The 20146-nt window shown below is 36.8% G+C and overlaps 2 protein-coding genes across 6 annotated transcripts in view; one reads left to right on the top strand and one right to left on the bottom strand.

Moving 5' to 3' along the window:
* The window catches only part of slc47a1 (solute carrier family 47 member 1), a 41865-nt gene that overhangs the window by 12994 nt on the left and 8725 nt on the right, over nucleotides 1–20146 (bottom strand). For 2 of the 4 annotated variants that reach the window (XM_058757776.1, XM_058757777.1), the window contains exons 1-5: nucleotides 13625–14473; nucleotides 12857–12958; nucleotides 12424–12492; nucleotides 8204–8352; nucleotides 1102–1144 (exon numbers count right to left, since the gene is read on the bottom strand). In XM_058757776.1, coding sequence (XP_058613759.1) covers nucleotides 1102–1144; nucleotides 8204–8352; nucleotides 12424–12492; nucleotides 12857–12958; nucleotides 13625–13795 — 534 coding nt within the window. In that variant the 5' untranslated portion in view covers nucleotides 13796–14473. Of the gene's footprint in view, nucleotides 1–1101; nucleotides 1145–8203; nucleotides 8353–12423; nucleotides 12493–12856; nucleotides 12959–13624; nucleotides 14474–20146 lie in introns of those variants that run through there. The other 2 variants (XM_058757775.1, XM_058757774.1) reach the window with 2 other exon arrangements.
* tmigd1 (transmembrane and immunoglobulin domain containing 1) lies at nucleotides 16536–19562 on the top strand. Of its 2 annotated transcripts, none has more exons than XM_058757779.1 (6): nucleotides 16536–16719; nucleotides 17120–17199; nucleotides 17526–17720; nucleotides 18231–18515; nucleotides 18645–18748; nucleotides 18897–19562. In XM_058757779.1, exons 2-6 carry the CDS (start codon nucleotides 17142–17144, stop codon nucleotides 18912–18914), a joined length of 660 nt encoding a protein of 219 aa, XP_058613762.1. In that variant the 5' UTR covers nucleotides 16536–16719; nucleotides 17120–17141; the 3' UTR covers nucleotides 18915–19562. The 2 variants fall into 2 exon arrangements, with proteins under 2 accessions (XP_058613762.1, XP_058613761.1); XM_058757778.1 differs by having other exon boundaries at nucleotides 16538–16719; nucleotides 17433–17720.

Genomic DNA, 20146 nt, shown 5'->3' with positions numbered 1-20146 from the left:
TTCAAAATCTGTCAGTTTTATAGCGAAATACATACAATATGTAGGCTATATTGCAATAATGTGTTTGTCAAGCGGCATGTGAGTCAGTCATCTTTCCGATTACAATAACGAACAACGAGACATTATTTTCATTATAAATTAGGCTAAACTGTTTTTTTTTTCATGCCTTATGATGTTCCTTCACTTTTATATCTTGCTATAAACTTGAAATAAAGAGCAAAAACACATTTATAACTTGTATTTCATTATAAAACTATGAAAGCTGAGCTGTGTGTAAAAGCAACAAAGCACAAAATTGTTGCGATTACTGGTTGGCTGGTGTGCTACAAATAATGAATGGAAGACGTTAAATATTATATCCTCATTTACAGTATACCATGAATAAAACAGTTTGTGAATAGTCACTTAACGTTTACAGCAAACAGCAACAAATTTGAGTCCACTTCAACCTTTAGAATGTTTTATTGCTGTTTAATTAAATAGGCTATGTGAGAAATTAAGGTTTGGACGGCACAGACGTTTTTGCGGAGTAGGTGGTGGAATTTTCACAATAATTTAATGAATTGAACATAAATACAGCGATCTGTCAAGCCACATTAAAGAGCTTGAAAATAACATTATTGTAAGACACATAATTTGAGTTTCGCTATAAAATTGATTTTGAAAGCCGAGACTTTTGTTTTATATTAAAAGCACTAAAAGCACAAAGCTTGGGTGGCTGGCGCACTACAAACAACGAATGCAATGGACAATGCATTTCGACTTTATTCTCGTAGTATTTCGACTTTATTCTCGTAGTATTTCGACTTTATTCTTGAAACATTTAGACTTTATTCTCTAAACATTTCGACTTTATTCTCGTAGTATTTCGACTTTATTCTCGAAACATTTCGACTTTATTCTCGAAATAATACGACTTTAATCTCGTAATCTTAGATTTTTTTTTTTTTTTTTTTTAACGTGGCACTAAAACGCCGTCGTAGAAGAGTGAGCAGCACAAGTGTAGGAAACATTTGAAATTATACTCTAGAAAACTAGGCCAAGACAGAGATGAAAGCACAACCACTTAATGTTTTTGTAAAAACATGTTGTTATACTTACAGGAACAGCAGGAAGGAAAGCCATAACATACAGCTGTGCAATCCTGAAAAAGGAGCATAACAGTCTTTGAACAGTGTGATACCCAAAAAACAGGATAATTGACACTCTCCATAAATAGGATAGAATTACTTTTTTTAAGCATTAAAGGCACAAATCAAATTGGTTTTGCGAGACCAATTAGATATCCCTTGTGGGAAAAAATGTAACTTCATTATTACAATCATGAACTTAAATGTGCTTTATTTTCTAACATGAAATTAATTTGGATGCATCCCTACACCTAGGTCACACTTCTCTTTTTTAAACACAAATCATTTAATCTCATTTCAAATCATGGTGTCATCTCTGGCTCAACATTAAAAATAAATAAATAAATAAAAATTATGGAGTGCAACTTTAGGATGTAAAATGTGTATGTTAAAAAATAAGCAAGAAAATCCTTGGTTATCTCATTTAATTGAAGTGAAGCAAAAACTGATGACCCAGCTGTAGGTGCGGGAAAGGTTTGTCTTTTATTTTGAAATTGTCATTTCCTGTTTGTTACATCACTTGGGCTTAGGTGCATATGTACCTGTTCGTTTTCTGGTGTGTTAGGAGGGAAGGGGGTGAGTAGCTGCAGCGCTCACTTTCTGTTGACCGTTTTGTTTCGTTTGTCTAATTTTCTTTTTTGTTTATTTTACGTTTTATGCTTTACTGTCATCATTGGAAATAAAACCTCCCTTTTTTGCATTAAAACGCGTCACGGATTCATTCCACTACTCAGCCTCTCAGCGGATATTGATCGCCGCTAAACTTAGTCAACAGAAAAGGCTATCGTGGATCATTGGAAAGGATTGCTTTTCTTCCTCCTGCTGAACAAGATAAACAGAATGAATGGTTTTATTCGGTGTGCCAGCACAATGACGGGTTTGTGGAAGATGTTGAACGATGGTTGAATGAGACTAAGAACCCGAGTCAAACAGTTCAAACAACAGATTCAAATTCTTCTCAAAGCAATGTAAATCTTTGCTCTCCACTCTCTGTTATTCCTGATCCAAGACCAATGGATGATCTTGTGGAACCTCAGTTGAGTTGTGCTTCTAACATTCTGTCTTCTGCTGAAGCAGTTTCATCATCTCAAAATATGCATCTTTCAAGTGAATATCAGAACCTTGAGGCAAACTATAATGATGTGGAGAATCGAATACAACCAACAGACAGTGTTTCTAATGTGAGTAGGAAATCATCGAAAACGTCATCTAGAATTACAGCAACTACTCACGGATCTCATTCAAGTCGATCTTCTGTTGCATCTGCTCGCCTTAAGATTGAGGCTGAAATGGCAGCCTTACAGGCACATCAAAGAATGCTACAGCAGAAACATGCATTACAGAAAGAGGAGGATCTGAGGAGAAGAAAGGAACAAATGGAGCTTGACACTAAAATTGCTGTATCAATGGCCAAGATGAAAGTATATAGCGACGTCAGATCGGAAACAAGTGAAATCACTAATCCTCCTCAAACCAATGCCCCACAGATAATGAATATTAGAACCAAATCTCTTAATCCTAATGTGGAATCATTTTTACCTTCAAGGTCATATGCAGTGTCACAACATCCTCCTGCATTTCCTATACAGACTCAAGTAGCAGCAGAGAATTCAAAGCATTTTCCAGCTTGGACAGTTCAGCAGCAGCAACAGATTGTTCGATCAAAATCAAGGCCAACTCATTCTGCACTACCACCTAGTATCAGTCATGATGGTAGACAAGAGCGTGGATTGCAATTGCAAGATGCACATGGATCATGTTTGCAGGATGACTTAGACAAAGGAAATATTCTTAAGCTTATTGACAAGCAAAATGAGATTGCAGCTCTACTGGTCCAACAGAACAACTTGTCTTCCCTTCCACCAAGGGAAGTTTCATTCTTTGATGGAGATCCATTGAGATACCACGATTTTATGCGCACTTTTGAAGAGGTGGTGGAAAAGAAATCAAGTGGCTAAGCAGATTGCTTGTATTTCCTGGAGCAGTATACCAGAGGGCAACCTAAGGAGCTTGTTAGGAGCTGTCAGCATATGATTCCTTCACAAGGGTACATAAGGGCTAAGGATTTGCTCAAGGAGCACTTCGGTAATGAAGTAAGGATGGCTTCAGCATATATGGAGATGGCTCTCTCATGGATATTTGTTTGGAGATTTGTTTTGGTTGTTTATGTACAGGGCATATCAGCCGTGATTGTAAGCAGAGAAGCATATGTAAGATATGCCAACTCAAACATCCAAGTCTTCCTCATATTCTTTCGCAAGAGAGAAAAGGCAGTCAGTATGGTAAAGATAAAGAATTTAAGCCAACAGTGGGCAGTGCTTTGGTCTCAGTTCAATCTAGTGGTCTTACTGGGGCTGGTAGAGATAATTGTGCATTGTCTATTGTTCCTGTATGTGTGAAAGCAAAGAAAGGTAGTAAGGTTGTGACAAATTATGCTTTCCTGGATTCTGGGAGCTCGGCATCTTTCTGCACTGAGAGTTTGATGACCAAGCTCAATCTTCCTCCAAAGAAAGTTAATATTCTAATGAGAACCATGAATCAGGACAAATCCATCAGCTGTTATGTTCTGAATGATTTGGAGGTGTCAGGTTTGAATCAAGAGCATTTCTGTTCTTTACCAGAGGTATACACACAGAAGACCATGCCTGTGGACAAATCTAACATTGCTACACAAGATGATCTTGCTTGTTGGCCTCATTTAAGCCACATATGTTTGCCGTCAATTGATGCTGGTATAGAACTGTTGATTGGAGCTAATGTGCCAGAGGCATTGGAGCCATGGCAGATCATGCGTAGTCAAAATAATGGTCCATATGCTATGAAGACCATGTTTGGATGGGCAGTTAATGGACCGATTAAGCGACTGGAAGGGTATGTTGTTGAAAATCATCCTCACATGACTGTTAATAGGATCACTGTTATGAAGCTGAATGAGTTGTGGGAGCAACAGTTCAAGGCTGACTTTCCTGAATGTGTTCAAGAGGAACAAATGGGAATGTCTAAGGAAGATCACCAATTCATGGATTTTGTGTCACATTCTGCAAAACTTATCAATGGGCATTATCACATTGGTCTTCCACTTAGAAATGAAAAGGTAGCCAAATAATAGAGCAATTGTGGAACAACGCGCTCGGAGTCTTCAAAGAAAGTTTAGAAAAAATCCTTCTTTTCATGCAGATTATACCACCTTTATGGAAAATGTCATCTCAAAAGGCCATGCTGAAAAAGTTCCCATAGCAGAACTGGAAAGATTTGATGGACGCTTATGGTATATACCTCACCATGGGGTGTATCATCCTAAGAAGCAAAAGATCAGAGTTGTGTTTGATTGTGGAGCATCATACCAGGGAACATCATTAAATGGGCATCTTCTGCAAGGTCCAGATTTAACTAGTCCTCTGATGAGTGTTCTGGTACGATTCAGAATGGAATATGTGGCCGTAATGGCTGACATAGATTCAATGTTCCACCGAGTCAAGGTGCATCCTGACGATTGTGATCTTTTGAGGTTTCTTTGGTGGCCAGGAGGAGACATTGATTGTAGTCTGGAAGAGCACAGAATGTTAGTTCATTTATTTGGAGCAACGTCATCTCCAAGTTGCTCTAGTTATGCACTGAGAAAGTGTGTACAAGACCATAAGGATCTGTATGATGCCATGACTGTAGATGTTGTCTACAATAACTTCTATGTAGACGATTGTCTTGTATCTGTACCTACAGATTCAGATGCTATGCTATTGTATCAAAGGCTCACTGAAATGTGTAGCAGAGGTGGATTTCGTTTAACGAAATGGATAAGTAACAGCCGCATTGTGTTGAATGCCATACCTGAGGAAGACAGAGATAAGAAAGTAAAGAATTTGGACTTGGAGCATGACACCTTACCTTTGGAAAGAGCATTGGGAGTGCTGTGGTGTGCGGAGTCTGATGTCTTCAAGTTCAAGGTGACCATCAAGGATAGACCCCTTACTAGAAGAGGAATTCTTTCTGTCATTAGTTCTATCTACGATCCTCTTGGGTTTCTGTCTCCTGTAATTCTACGAGCTAAAATGATCCTTCAAGATCTGTGTAGAGAAAGTATTGGATGGGACAGCATTATTCCTGTAGTGTATGCTCAGCAATGGACAAGTTGGCTGGAGGAACTCCATGAATTGGAGAAGTTTGAGGTCCGAAGGTGTTTGAAGCCTGAACGTTTTGGAGAAGTTACATCTGCTCAAATGCATCATTTTTCGGATGCCAGTGAAAGAGGTTATGGCATTGTATCCTACTTACTTTTGAAGAATGATCAAAAATTGGCCCATTCCTTTCTTCTAATGAGCAAAGCAAGAGTGACACCTATAAGATCTATCACTATCCCTCGTCTGGAGCTCACAGCTGCCACACTTGCTAGTCATATGGACAAGTTGTGGAAGAAGGAGTTGAAGATGCAATTCGAGGATTCTGTTTTTTGGACAGACAGCACCTCTGTGCTTAAGTACATTCGAAATGAGACTTTGCGATTCAAATGCTTTGTCGCAAACAGAGTTGCTGAAATTCGAAAGGCTTCTGAAATTACACAGTGGAGGTATGTGAATTCATCTGGTAATCCAGCTGATCTAACATCCAGAGGTATTAGGGTGGATTCATTCTTGAAAAATCAGATATGGATCTCTGGTCCTTCATTTCTTGTTTGGCCAAAAGGGGAGTGGCCAATAGATCCTACCGATGTAAGTGTAATGACTTCTGGTGACCCAGAAGTAAAAGAGAGTGTTCTGGTGAATACTGTACAAGTTCATCAAGAGTATGATTTTATGTCATTCTTTAATCATTACTCTTCTTGGATGCATCTAAAAAAAGGTATGGCTTGGATCCTTCGACTGAGAAACATTCTAATTGATCTCAGCAAGGAAAGGAAAAAACTGATGGCTGCATATTCTGACATGGACAAGTTGCAACAAGGCAAAAATTCAGATTTCCATGAGCTGGAAAAGGCTGAATTAGAAATTATTCGTCTTTGACAGAAGAAGAGATATGTTGAAGAACTGGTTAGTCTACAAAAGGATGGAGTGGTAAAACGGAGTAGTCAACTTTGTAGACTTAACCCAGTACTTCAATCAGATATCATCAGAGTTGGTGGACGTCAATGATGCCTGAAGAAGTTAAACATCCAGTAATACTGGCCAAGGATTTACACATTTCAGATCTAATTCTGCGTCAAATTCATCATGACATTGGACATTGTGGGCGTAATTTTATGTTGGCCAAACTACGTCAGAGATACTGGATTCCTGGTGCTAGCTCAACCATAAGAAGAATCTTGTCCAAGTGTGTAGTATGTAGACGTCTGCATGGAACTGCAGGTAATCAGCAGTTGGCTGATTTACCGCAAGACCGAGTTACACCTGACAAACCACCGTTCACACATGTTGGAGTGGATTGTTTTTGCCCATTTGAAGTAAAACGGGGAAGAAGCGTTGTAAAACGTTATGGAGTAATCTTCACGTGCTTGAACATAAGGCTGCTCACCTAGAAATAGCAACTTCACTTGATACGGACTCATTTATCCATGCATTAAGGCGCTTTATTGCATGTCGAGGACAAGTAGTCGAGATGCGTTCAGACAATGGCACTAATTTTGTTGGAGGCCAGCGTGAACTACAAGATTCATTGAAAACCTGGAATCAGAATCAGATCAACTCGTTTCTGCTTCAGAAGGGAATTAAACGGACCTTTAATCCTCCTACTGGTTCCCACTTTGGTGGAATTTGGGAACGACTTATAAGGTCAGTAAGAAAGATTCTGAGTTCTATCCTTCGAGAACAAAGTTTTGATGAAGAGGGTCTTTATACACTCTTTTGTGAAGTTGAATCGATCCTTAATAATCGTCCTATATCCAGAGCATCTATGGATATTAATGATTTGGAAGCCCTTACTCCTAACCATCTCCTCCTATTGAAAACGCAGCCATCTTTACCACCTGGATTGTTTAGGAAGGATGATTTGTATTCACGACGAAGGTGGCGACAAGTTCAATACATGGCGGATTTATTTTGGAAGAGATGGATTGGGGAGTATCTCCCTCAACTTCAAGAACGCCAGAAGTGGCTGGTTAAGAAACGCAACTTTCAAATGGGAGACGTTGTGCTCAGAGTGGATAATGCTGCTCCAAGGAGTTCATGGATTATGGGCAAAGTTACTCAGATCATGCAAGATAAGAGAGGATTGACACGTCAAGTAAAAATCAAGACCAAGAACACCTGCCTGAACAGGCCCATCACTAAGATTTGCCTTCTTCTTGAAGCAGAGGACCTTTAAAACTGACTGACTAACTGACAGATTTTCGAGAGCTCTCAAATGACTTACTGATGACTGACTAGACTGTTGGATTGACACTGACTTGTTGACTCTTTAACTGATTACGGACACTGTTCATACATTGAAGAACTGAACGTTTGGACACACACACACACACACACACACACACACACTCATTTATTTGTAAAAATAGAATTCATTGATTTGCATGTATACTTGTATTGTGTGAATTTTATTACTGTCAGTAGTGTAATAATCAGGGGCTGGATTGTAGGTGCGGGAAAGGTTTGTCTTTTATTTTGAAATTTTCATTTCCTTTTTGTTACGTCACTTGGGCTTAGGTGCATATGTACCTGTTAGTTTTCTGGTGTGTTAGGAAGGAAGGGGGTGAGTAGCTGGAGCGCTCACTTTCTGTTGACCGTTTTGTTTCATTTGTCTAATTTTCATTTTTGTTTATTTTACGTTTTATGCTTTACTGTCATCATTGGAAATAAAACCTCCCTTTTTTGCATTAAAACGCGTCACGGATTCATTCCACTACTCAGCCTCTCAGCGGATATTGATCGCCGCTAAACCAGCTAATACTGCATTCCTCAATTATATAAACTTACAGGTCATATGCTGACCTATGTAGGTCATAGACCAATTTATTTTAAACTATCTGGACTCATTTCCACAGACCTAGAGAAATAAAAAGAAAAGGTTACACATTGTTACACTGGTAACAATGACCATACTAAAAGTTCTGATTTAATAATCTAGTCCTGGATCAGTCTGACCTGGCCACCTCTGGCTCTTGCTTCAGGGAGAGTAGTATTGACTCAGCGTTGATGAGTATGGCCCAGCATGGCAGGCAGAAGAGTAAGAGGATGAGAATGCTTCTCTGGAGAATCTCCCCCACACGCTTAAGGTTCTTACTGCCAAATGTCTGGACATCAACAACAGATAATTAGTTCATAATATAGATTAACTTAATACCAAAACATTTACTTCAGATCATCCAAGAAGTAGATGAGTGTTTTTTCATCAAAACAGATTTGAAGAAATTTAGCATTACATCATTTTCTCACAAATGGATCATCTGCCATGGTCAGAATAGGTCAGAGTGGGTGCCGTCAGAATAACAATTGATAAAACACAAGTCCAGACAATCGTCTTGTGAATTTACAATTCCAGTCATTAAGGCATTTTAACTTAAAACGTCTGGCCAATATATGTGTACATGATACATAATAATGCTTCCCCCAGTGAGACAGTCCATCCCTGCTGTTTTGTTACATCAAAATCCACCTACAAATTTGTTTGGAACTGTTTTCACTTGTAAACAGTGCTTGATCTGTGCATTTTTCTCACCTGAGGGTGAGCACATTTTTAGCAGATTTACATTTTTGGGTAAACTTTTCTTTTAATATTATACATTTTTAATACCAAACATTTAATATTCAAAATATGGTCTACAGAAAGAAATATATTGCTATTCTTTATTTTTTACTTAAAAAGTTGCAAACTATTAATACTATGGTACTCCATTGTACTGTATATGGGAAATAGGGTCATGATAATTGTTAAACCAGCCTGGGGTGCGTTTCCCAAAAGCATCGTTAGCCAACCATGGTCGCAAGTTCCGTCGTTACCAGCATAGTTCAACGATTCGGTGTTTCCCGAAACCATAGTTCAAACGAACGTTCGCAATCAGCGTCAAAAACTTACGTGGTTGGAACTGTAGCTCTCGACCTGTGGTTAGAAGCATAGTTGTTTATAAGATATATGGGCTTAAATAAATATACTCTTGGGCACAACAAGCAAGCTAACCTGCAATACTATCTGTATCTTCCATTCTATCTAAATATAAAATGCATTTTAATTGTGTATTTTTGTAAGTGCCGTTTTTGAAAAGTGTGCATGTGCATAAATGCCTAAGGGAACCCCGGAGTGTGACAAGAGGGAACTCGCGATGAATCAAACATCAAATACAGCAAAATGACAGGGAACAAAAAATAGTAAATTAGTCAGTAGGTGCCATGTTCAATACAGCAGCATCTTAGAGAGCTCTAATCAGTTAAATAACAGAAGTTATTCCTCCAACACATGCGTGTGACGTCATTAACAATGGTCCTATGTTGTTGAACTAATGTGGTTCAAACGACGGAGATGCGACCGTGTTCGGGAAACAGTCGTGACTAGCTAGTTCGTTTCCAAAACAATGCATCGTACTATGGTGGTTAATCAGCGAGTTACAACGTTGTTCGGGAAACGCACCCCTGGTCTCATGTTCATACGTAGGTATGTAACATTTACAAACACAAAACGTACATTTTTGTACGTTATTGATGCTAAAACGTACAATTTAGACGTATTTCAACGTTTAAAACGTACAAATCGATACGTATTTTTAGCTAAAAAACGTAAAAATATTTACGTATCTTTTATATCAAGATATTCGAATCAATGCATTTTTATCACTTTTAGACACCTTAACCTACCCCCAAACCTAAACCTACCCATTTTACAGCGAATATGCATTTTTATAATTTTATTAATAAGCAATTTAGATTTTAGACCCCTTAACCTACCCATTTTATAGCAAATATAAAAGGATATAAAACGCAATTGACGGAAACATGCAGGAAAATAACGGTCGCTGGACTTGCTGCTCTGGATGGAGATGAAGATCGTCGAATAAAGGCTTGGATTTGGGTCTGTTCCTCGCAGTCGTATGGATTCTGAAGATCTGGATTACAGCGCACGAATAAAATCGTTTCATTTCGTAATTATGTTGCGGTTTTGGTGTTTTTTGTATAGTTCTGTTGTCAGTCACAGCATGTCGGAGAAAAGGTCTTTTGTGACCCATGGCAAAGTACATGACAAATAAAGGTTAAACGATTTCAAATGTTATTTATTTTAAGGTTTAAAGTGAAGTCTTGTTTAACATTATGTAGGCCTATTGGAAACGAGCTGGCAGCAGAAATCACACAACAAAACGAAATGTTATCATTTTGTATTAAGTAAACGAGTAAACTATTTAATGATGCAATTGAAAACAAGGTAATTGATATGACAACTAAAAACAACTAATAATAAAATTAATGCCGCGATTTCAATATTCATAAGGATTTATTTTTTAGATGTCAATACGTCAGTTTTGTACGTTTAGATGCTGAAAATACGTAAGTATTGTACGTTTTAGTGACTGTAAAAACGTAAGTAAATGTATGTTTTATAGAACCACATTTTACGTAAAATACATACGAATTATCATGAGATCACGTTGGTTAAACAGTGGTATGTAATTAATGATATTACATCAGATACCATAACAAACCCATGCAACAGTACCACAATAGTATTAAGTCACATATTGGCTAAGATATTTTGCATGTTGGTTGAGATTTTAATAGTGGGAGATAATAAATGCTCAAAAAAATAAACAAATTAAAAAATAAGTCATTTGTTTGATCTCTCACTGCCTGCCAATGATAGAAATACAACCACGTAAAAACAGTTTTGAGGGTATTTTACAAACACAACAATGGGATATTGAGCTTGTCTGTTGGCAGGGCAACTCATATTATTATTTTAACCCTTGTGCGCTCCTTATTTGGGAGTCACACTCATGGTCTTCACAGTCAGAAGTGACCGGACACCTGAAATGTAATTTTTTTTTCTTCAGTAAAATCAATCTAATATATTTTTGTTCAATAATATTTTTTCTTTTGTATTTTGAGAGAATTTTATGGTACTAATTAATATTTATGCAATAATTATGATAAATTTTCCCCATTGAAAATAGTAAAAAAAGAAATTGTAATTTTTTTAAATAAATACATTTTTGCAGTATTTCAGATGAAAATAGACACTAGGCCTTTAAAATCTAATTTTTTATTGCAGATTAGCACCTCCTGGTGTGAGCAAAGAAAGAAAAAACATGTAATTTCATGGTGTAACCACTAGTTGCCTGTATAGGACTCTATAGAGAGTCTTGTGAATTCCCTAGTTGTTTTTAGACATAATTGTTTACTTTTATTAGGTTGTGGATATAAATGTATATTTAGGCATTCTCAAAGACTACTTTTTGTCAAGGTTTATATATTTTTTGCATTATTATTATTATTATATAGGTTATTATATAGGTTTTTACATTATTATTACTACAGTCAACCCTGAACACAAAGCATTTTGTTACACAAAACATTAAAAAACTATAAAAATGTAACAAAAATAAAGAGGAATGCTTTATCAGAGCCTAATCCTTCAGGGTCTGATCTGATTTCAACCTCTTATTTCACTCTTCTAACTCATTTTGGCTATATGGTTATAGCCATACCAATTCATTTGAGTGTGTATAATTGTGTATGTGTCTGTGTGTTTGTGAGTGAGTGAGTGAGTGTGTGTGTGTGAGTGGATGTATCTGTTTTACACTCTTGATGTTTTAGAGTATAACCCATTCCTTGTTGTCCACTTTTTAACTGCATTGTAGCTGAATTATTGATTTTATTTTACATAGTTGCTGTGTTACAGGCACACCAGTTCATTGGGGTGTGTGTGTGTGTACGTGTGTGTGTGTGTGTGTGTGTGCGTGTGTGCGTGTGTATGAGTGGATGTGTTGATTTTGCACTCTAGATGTTTTAGAGTTTCACCCCTTCATTGCTGTGCAATGTTTTTCTGCATTGTTGGGGATTTGTAGATTGTACACACAAAAATGTTCTGTATTTTTTTATTTTTTCCCGTTTCCCATTCATTTCCTATGGTCAGTTATTTTTACGGTCAAGACCATGAGTGTGACTATTTTTTTTTTTTACGACCACTTAACTTTTTCGAATCATGCCCTCAATGTTTTTGTGTGTCCACATACCAAGTGCCATAAAAGTCACTGAGTTTCGTACCATTCTGGTGAAGCTACGATTTTTAAAAATTCAAAATGTAAAATTCTCCGGTCAAAAATGACCGAAGACTGCACAAAGGTTTTAACCATGTTTAAGTCATCATCAGTTATGACTACCTGAGAGACGAGTGTGTCACATGCGAGGGCCAGACCGCATCCTGTGGCTGTTGTGGTCACATTAACAGTCTGAGGGAGACAAATGATGATTTAGCAGTGCAATTACCAAACACTTATCTCTCACTGCTTCCTTCTTGGAGATATAGATATTTGATTTTCAATTGGATCAACTCCAAAGCACTCCTTGAAATAGGAAATAGTCTTGGTGTCCGAAAAACAGATATGACAAGATACTGAGGCTTTAGATTTTTTCAGTGAAATGTATGAGGGTCATTAGCATCAGAATTAGCATTGTTCCTTTTAACAATGACAATAAAAAACTATTCTGTTATTCTGTTCTATTATTTGAAAGTACTGCCCCATTGGCAATCTTTTATACCTCTCAAGGTACAGTTTTTGCACATATTTTTTTTTTCTGACAGCTCTGAATTACCGCAGAAGCCAAGGCATATCCAGCCAATTCAGCATTTCCTAGGTGACCGCAGAATATCGTGATGACGAATGGCAGTAGGAAGTTTAGGATCCTGGAGATGAGCTGTGGAAGATGAAAATTCAGACATCGACAGGGAACATGAGCATACAAAAAAAACACACACACACACACACACACACACACACAGATCACAGATCGTTCACAGATCATGTAAGAATCCTACAATATACTATTTGAACTCCAGATTATGTCCATCAAAACAAATATTAGTTTTGATATGAAAAAATACAAAAAATAAATGTCATATATATGGAAAAATAATTCCACTTTTAAAATAAATACAAAAAATGAATCTATGTATTGTATATGTGTGGGTATATGTTTTATATATGGGCATTTTTTTAATTGGTTAATTTTATTTATTTATTTTTGGAGTACACAGACACCTAACTAAGATGATATAGAAGGATTACAAAAATTCTTTATCTAGAATTAATAACCGAAAGGGAGGGACAGACCACAGGAATTCAGTTTGACAGTCAGATAAGCACTCTTCACAACTATAAAACAGGAGCCATCATTTACATTCACATCAATTATAAAATAACTATACTAACTCCAGCACTAACTTAAGTTACAGGCATAGGTCAAAACCAAACATGCAACCCAGAACCAGTCTCAGCTGGCAAAGCTTTTGTATTTACAGTTTAAAGTGAGTTGCAGCACTTGGAGCACATGAGAGAGACATGGAACAAAGAGAGGACTCACCAGGGGCCCGGACAGGCGCAGGACGTGGTAGAGCTCCTCTCTGTAGGCCAGGGGAACCCAGCGACGCAAACAGCTGCAGCGGAAGAGTTTAGAACTAGGTGCTGTTGCCTCGGTGATTTGTTCATGGCTTGCCAGGGGCCTGCAGGTCTCAGGCATCCCAGCTTTATCCATTCAGCCGTTGAGTGCAAGAAAATAAGAGAAAAGGATGAAGAGAGAGCGGGACAGAGAAAATAATAGGAGCAATATAGGAATGAGACCCTCTCTGCAGCAGTGATTTTTCCAAAAATGTTGTTATCAGTCCATGGAGGCAGAAACAATCAAATCAAATAGTGCTGAGACACCGATTAAGTAACCTGCTGCCTTTAGACACAGAGGGAGTCCAAGAGAGGCAGGTCACAAGCAAGCTCTTTATAATTCCCTGTATGGAGTACAGCAGCTCTGAGGGGGGCTGTAAGGGGCGGGTTAGCCTTTCATACTTCTTAAACGCAGCGGTAATCTTATCAGGAATGCCTGTGTAAATAACAGATTGTAAATAACATGCTAGAGCATTGCTTTCTAAGTTGTCAATTTTCTTAATGCAGCATAATGAGCAGGAAAAGCTTTACTTTGGGACAGATGATCCCTAAAGAGGCCTTTAACCTGTAAATTTGGAGTTAAGTAAAGTATATACTTGCTAAACCACGTCTAGACTGTTTAGGTTTGCATCCCACAAGGATAATGTGTGTTAGAAAGTGTTTGTTTAGCTCCTGTGCAAAGAGAATAATGTTTTAATGTTTGGCAAACTGACCCAAATCATTCAGACCACCTAAATATCACTATTTGTAATATACTGGCACATTACCTCTTGGTAGCTTGCCATGGATCTCCAGCACGAGCAGTCATGGTTGACATATCAAACGCAACCTTTGGTCATTAACTTGCCCATTCGGTTAAACAGTAATGCTTAACCTCTGTCAACTTAAGTCTTGCACAACCTGTGCTGATTATTCACTAAACTAGACTTTTTGTAACTAGTCAAAAAAGTGTGTTCAAATATTATTACAACTACATTTTTGTTGCTGAACAAAGAACAAACATAATGTAATAAGATGTAATATTAATAATAAAAACTGCTTTAAGTATTTTTGAAAAAAGAAATAAAGACAGAAATGTTAAATTATTGTAACTTATAATATTCTGCATTGTTAGGATCTAACGTAAAAAAATGTTTTCAAAAAGTCTTTATTTGTGAGTTTTAAGTCATGTAATGTACAGAATGTGTGTACATCTCTATGGGTAGTAAATTAAAAGAACCTTTAGCCTTTCCTGTGCAAGTTATCCATGTCTTATCCGATATGCAGTGAGAAATGCTGAAGACTGAAAGGTGGAATGAGAGGGTAATAGAAGGAATGAAAGTTACTAACATGCAATAAAACAGTTTATCTTCTCTTACACATGCACGCCACATACAGTATGCACAAATGCATACATACAGTACATTGTGTATTGTATGAACATTGACATGAATACACTCACATTTTTAAGCAAAAACTGTCAACTATGTGTTTATGGATGTGTAATAACGTCTCTTCAGACAAGTTTCTCATTCATCAACCTTTGAGGTTGTTTCATTAACTGTATTCTACAGTGCATATTGCCACTGTTCAAACATAAATACAGTTTTATATGTTATGACAAAAAGACAAAGGTTCATGACAGCAATGACTCTTATGATGTTACTGTTATGATGTTTCTGTTCTGTTTCAGCCATAATCAATAAAAAATTAACAAATGCAGAGGGATTGAGGAATATACTGAAAGTGTGACAATCAGAAAGTTAAATTTAAAACTGACTTGAAGAGTTTAAAACACAAACAAACAAACAAACAAACAAACAAACATGTTCACTTAAAGAGTAAAGGAATTATTAAAGATCCTGCACTATTTCTAGGTCACTAATCAAACAAGTAAATTATTGACACTTATCATGTGACTCTTTGTACAGAGGGACATAAATAATATAGACTTATATTGTGTATAATCAAGTGCACTTGATCTTAGTATTATTTCTGTGTTTATATGTGTGTGTGTGTGTGTGTGTGTGTGTGTGTGTGTGTGAGAGAGAGAGAGAGAGAGAGAGAGAAAGAGAGATGAGTGAGAGAGAGAAAGAGAGAGAAAGAGAGATGAGTGAGAGAGAGAAAGAGAAAGAGAGAGAAATTGAGAGAGAGAGAGAGAGAGTGATACATCAGTCAAAATTACATATTTTGGTGCCTGTAGGCTTAATCAAATAAACTGAAGGCAAAAACCTTTGTTTAAAATTAAAATTATTGTCTGAATCTGTATATCTGTACATTTTAGCTACAATTTTAATTTGACCATTAACATCATTAGCTTACAGTGGTCAAACTAGGCCCCCTGGTGGATAATAATCCGTACCCGCCCATTGTTATATTATGTAAACCACATAATACATCTTTTGTTTTCAAATTGGGGCAAAATGTGTAACCTACAACATGCACTAGAAAAAAGAATTGTTATATAATTTCGTAACAGCTGTTAACAACCAGATGGTTGAAACTGAATTAATAGTTATGCCATTATATACAGTACAGAATGTTACTTAAGATAATAGTATTTTATCAGATTTGTATTACTGTATCATTATTTGCTGTACATGTCCATAATATCATTACGCTGTGTCATTCACTCAGCACAGACATCACATAACCACTAAAGGAATGTATGATTCATTTTGGGTTGGGACATATATTTTTATATTTAATGCTTTTGGCATTGACATTCATTATAGAACATTAAATTTCTCTTATCACAAATGTTTTATGGCTGTGAGACTATATCTTTATAGGATTTCTCTCTTTTCATCCTTCCCATTCCTTCTGGGGAGATTGAGATGACACTTAAAAGCCATTCAGCCTATTTTTGCACAACACTAAAAGGTCTGTGACCGTGAGGGGAGGTGATTTCAATTCCTGTTGTGCTGTAAAGTGCTATAAAGCGACATAATATAAAGCATTGGTGTGAAGACACAAGCCTCTCCAGACTTCACGCAACCTTTGGATTTGGCATTTTCCAGAGAACTGTCGCACAAAACTTTGGTAAGTAAATGGTTCTCAAAAGGGGCTCTTAATTTCTGAGAACACAATTAAGAATGCATATATTCTCTTAATAAAATCAAATGATTCAAGGACTTTGCAACTGGCAAAAATTATTAAAAACATAGTGTACACTGAAATGTTTTTTAATATATATATATATATATATATATATATATATATATATATATATATATATATATATATATATATATATATATATACACACAGTGAAATTCAATTGGATTCAGTGTTGTTTAAGATTATTTGAGTTTAAGATTATTTTCTTAAATATTTCTGGCAAAATATTAATTCAGTTGAAGAAAATTTCCATAAATCATTCCATAAATCAGACTTCTCATACATTTTTCCAGACTTTTTTAGATGTCTTTTTGTCATTCAGGATATCTGGCAGACGCACAAAGATGAAAGTATCGGTTAGTGTTTCTCTGCTCCTGCTGTGCTTTGTCTGTCATGTAAAAGGTAATGTATTACTACGTGTTTTCAAAGCCTGATGCTTCCAAGGAGATCCAAATACTGCTTGTTCTAACATTTCACCAAAATTCTTCAGTATCAAAACAGAAAGAGTGTTTTAACCTGTAGAGTATTAACCTGAGTATTATTACAGGACATATACAGGGTATTAACATGTACTGCAAAAGTTTTAGTTTGTTATGCCTGAATGAATTGCTCAATAGTTAATTCTCTATAAACAGCAGTCACCGTTGAGTCATGTCCACTGGCCACCGGGAACTTGCTTCGGACAGAGGTTGAGAAAACTGTTACTCTGACTTGTATGACTGATAAAGGTATCGACCCATCCAACCAAAATGAATTGCAGTGGTTCCGCAATGGTGCCCGGGTGAACCTGGCAGAAGAAAACCGCTGGTCCCGGAGTAGTCTTTGTGTACAGCCTGTCACTAAAGAGGACAACGGAGCTGTCTTTATCTGTCAGCTGAAGGGTGATGCAAGTGTGAACAGCTCCATCGAGTTTGACGTCCAGTGTAAGTTTAATGTTTAGAATACTTGGGGGAATATAAGTAAACAAAAACATTTTGAAGGGTCAACTGGCAGGTTTGGGTTCCATTTCATTTCCGTTCGGCAGATTCAGCATTAACTCCACAAGGAATCTATTTTCATTAAATGTACACTGTTAACCAAGTTAAGGAATCCAAGGTTATATCCATTTTTACAACTTCATTGCAATGACAATGGGCCTCCAAACCCTAAACAGTCTTACAGTTTAAACAATAAAAATGCTTTAAATGAGATATTGATGTAAGTGTTTTAAACTGACTGTAAAAATTTAAATGGGCCTTGGATTGGAATCTGGAATATTCCTCAAAAATAAACTGGAATAGAACTGAGCCAAACTCTTGTGATGAATATGCTGCTGCAATGTGCAGCTGGTGAAAAAATGTTGGTTTTTCACTTTGGATGTTGGCAAAACAAAATAGTAAGCAAAATTGTCAGGGACTGTTTTATTTTAAGCTTTGAATGCCATTATATTACAGATCCCCCAGACCTTAATGACACTAAGGAAGTATTTGTTGAAGAAACAAGTGATGTTGTTCTGTCCTGTGATGTCCGTGCCAACCCACCTGTAACTGTGGTTTGGAAAAAGGATGGTGAAGTTCTGGATTTGACCTCTGGCAGTTACAAAACAACCAATAATGGCATTACCGCTCAGTTGTCAATCACAAAAGCTAAGCGCAATGTACATCAAGGAACGTACATCTGCGAAGTAAATTCATCTGTCTATGGAATTATGGGCAGGACCTTTAATGTTACGGTTGAAGGTTTGTTGTCCTGTTTTATCCATATTTGAACTTTGGCTTTTTGTACTCTGTTTTATTTTTATAATTTATGTTCAATTATGTTCAATTTTTGAATTTTTGAAAGGTATATTTAATTTTCTTCTCTCTTAGATAAAGTGCTAAGGTTCCCTGTAGGACCCACAATTGCTGGAGTGGTGGTGGTTTTATGCACAATTGTATTCGCACTCATTTCTAGGAGGAATAAAATTATTAAGGTAAGTCAGCTTTATTTATGATTATCATCATGATAAAAATAAAGACAATGGACATGTTTAAAATAAAAGCAGTTTATATAACAGACTGTTTTTAGCCTAAAACTATTGGAAACAATTATAAAGGCTTTGTCTTTTTGCTGTCCTATAGTGCATTAAATCAAATTGAACGTCTCGACATGGAATTGGAATTCTCAAGAATTCAAACCACAGCTAATTGAGATGTTGAGCATGGAGAGGGTCAGACTGGAACGAAAATAACCATTACTGAACTGGCAAATAACACCACTATTAAATATAAATTAGTAATTCAAATACAAACATCTACTTTCATTCCTGCTTAGTCCCTTTGTTTTGTTATTGTTAAATTAGAATGTGAAAAGATGTCTGTTAAACAACCCATTACACTTGTGATTTTCCTTAGATGATTTTATTGTGTGTTTCTTCTCAGATTCCAATGTTATTGAGCAATTGCACTAAAAAAGACATTATACTTTGTCTCTGAGCCAGCAAAGACACTCCTAGATTGATGGCTGTGTTTGTTAGAGACACAGTAAAATAATCTCATTAAAGTGAATTGCAGGATGTTTTACATTCTCAAGGGCAAGATTTTTATTGTATAAATTGGCCTGTTAAATGTACCTAGAAGTCATTAACCTTTAACCATCCACTCAGATCATAAGTAATATGTGGTTGTAATCATAAAGAAATGTTCCATTCTATTCTAATAAGTTTAGGTAGGCTATTTTCACTGTTTGCTTTGTACATTGTATGTCAAGTTAAATGCTGAGACAAATAAAAATTAAATTATATTTCAGATTTGTTGGATACACCTAATTTGAGTTTTTCAGTTGGCTAGATCAGTGGTTCCCAACCCTGGTCTTGGAGGCACTCTAAAACTGTATATTTTGCATGTCTCCTTAATCAAACACACCTGATTCAGGTCATCAGCTCATTAGTAGAGACTCCAAGACCTGAAATTGGTGTGTCAGAGAAAGGAGACATGCAAAATGTGCAGTGTTGGGCAGGGGCGTAAATTTCATCTAACGATTGGGGGGGACAATAAACATAAAATTTCTCAAGAGCAGTTTTTGAAGGGGACACAAATAATACAACTAAAATTGTGCTTGTAAGGATATGTATATACAGAGGAAAGCTACTACTATTAGTGTAGCATGGAGACTAAGGCGTTATTTTAATGACAAATGTCGAGAGCACATTATTTTAGTGCAATAGCAAAAGCTGTATAATGCCCGTGCGCAGGGGCGTCCACAAAAATCAGCTTTGTCACCCTGGTTGCCACCCCAAACCAGAGTAATGGGATCGAGTGCAGTGAGAGCGGAGCAAAAATCATGGAGCCGCGCAGGCACGTGCAGAGGGGGGTGCGGTGGGTGCTTGAGC

This window comes from Onychostoma macrolepis, chromosome 21, assembly GCF_012432095.1.
Source record: "Onychostoma macrolepis isolate SWU-2019 chromosome 21, ASM1243209v1, whole genome shotgun sequence".
Classification (NCBI taxonomy): domain Eukaryota; kingdom Metazoa; phylum Chordata; class Actinopteri; order Cypriniformes; family Cyprinidae; genus Onychostoma; species Onychostoma macrolepis.
The sequence above is the reverse complement of the archived record's forward strand: the minus strand, read 5'-3'. Positions and strand labels throughout refer to the sequence as shown.

What these genes read in the sequence shown, in the direction of transcription:
- tmigd1 (XM_058757778.1), top strand. Translation starts at nt 17,142, where the DNA reads ATGAAAGTATCGGTTAGTGTTTCTCTGCTCCTGCTGTGCTTTGTCTGT. An exon ending in CTTTGTCTGTCATGTAAAAG is followed by an intron (nt 17,200 to 17,432) that starts GTAATGTATTAC and finishes CTCTATAAACAG; the next exon opens with CAGTCACCGTTGAGTCATGT. An exon ending in CTTTAATGTTACGGTTGAAG is followed by an intron (nt 18,516 to 18,644) that starts GTTTGTTGTCCT and finishes CTTCTCTCTTAG; the next exon opens with ATAAAGTGCTAAGGTTCCCT.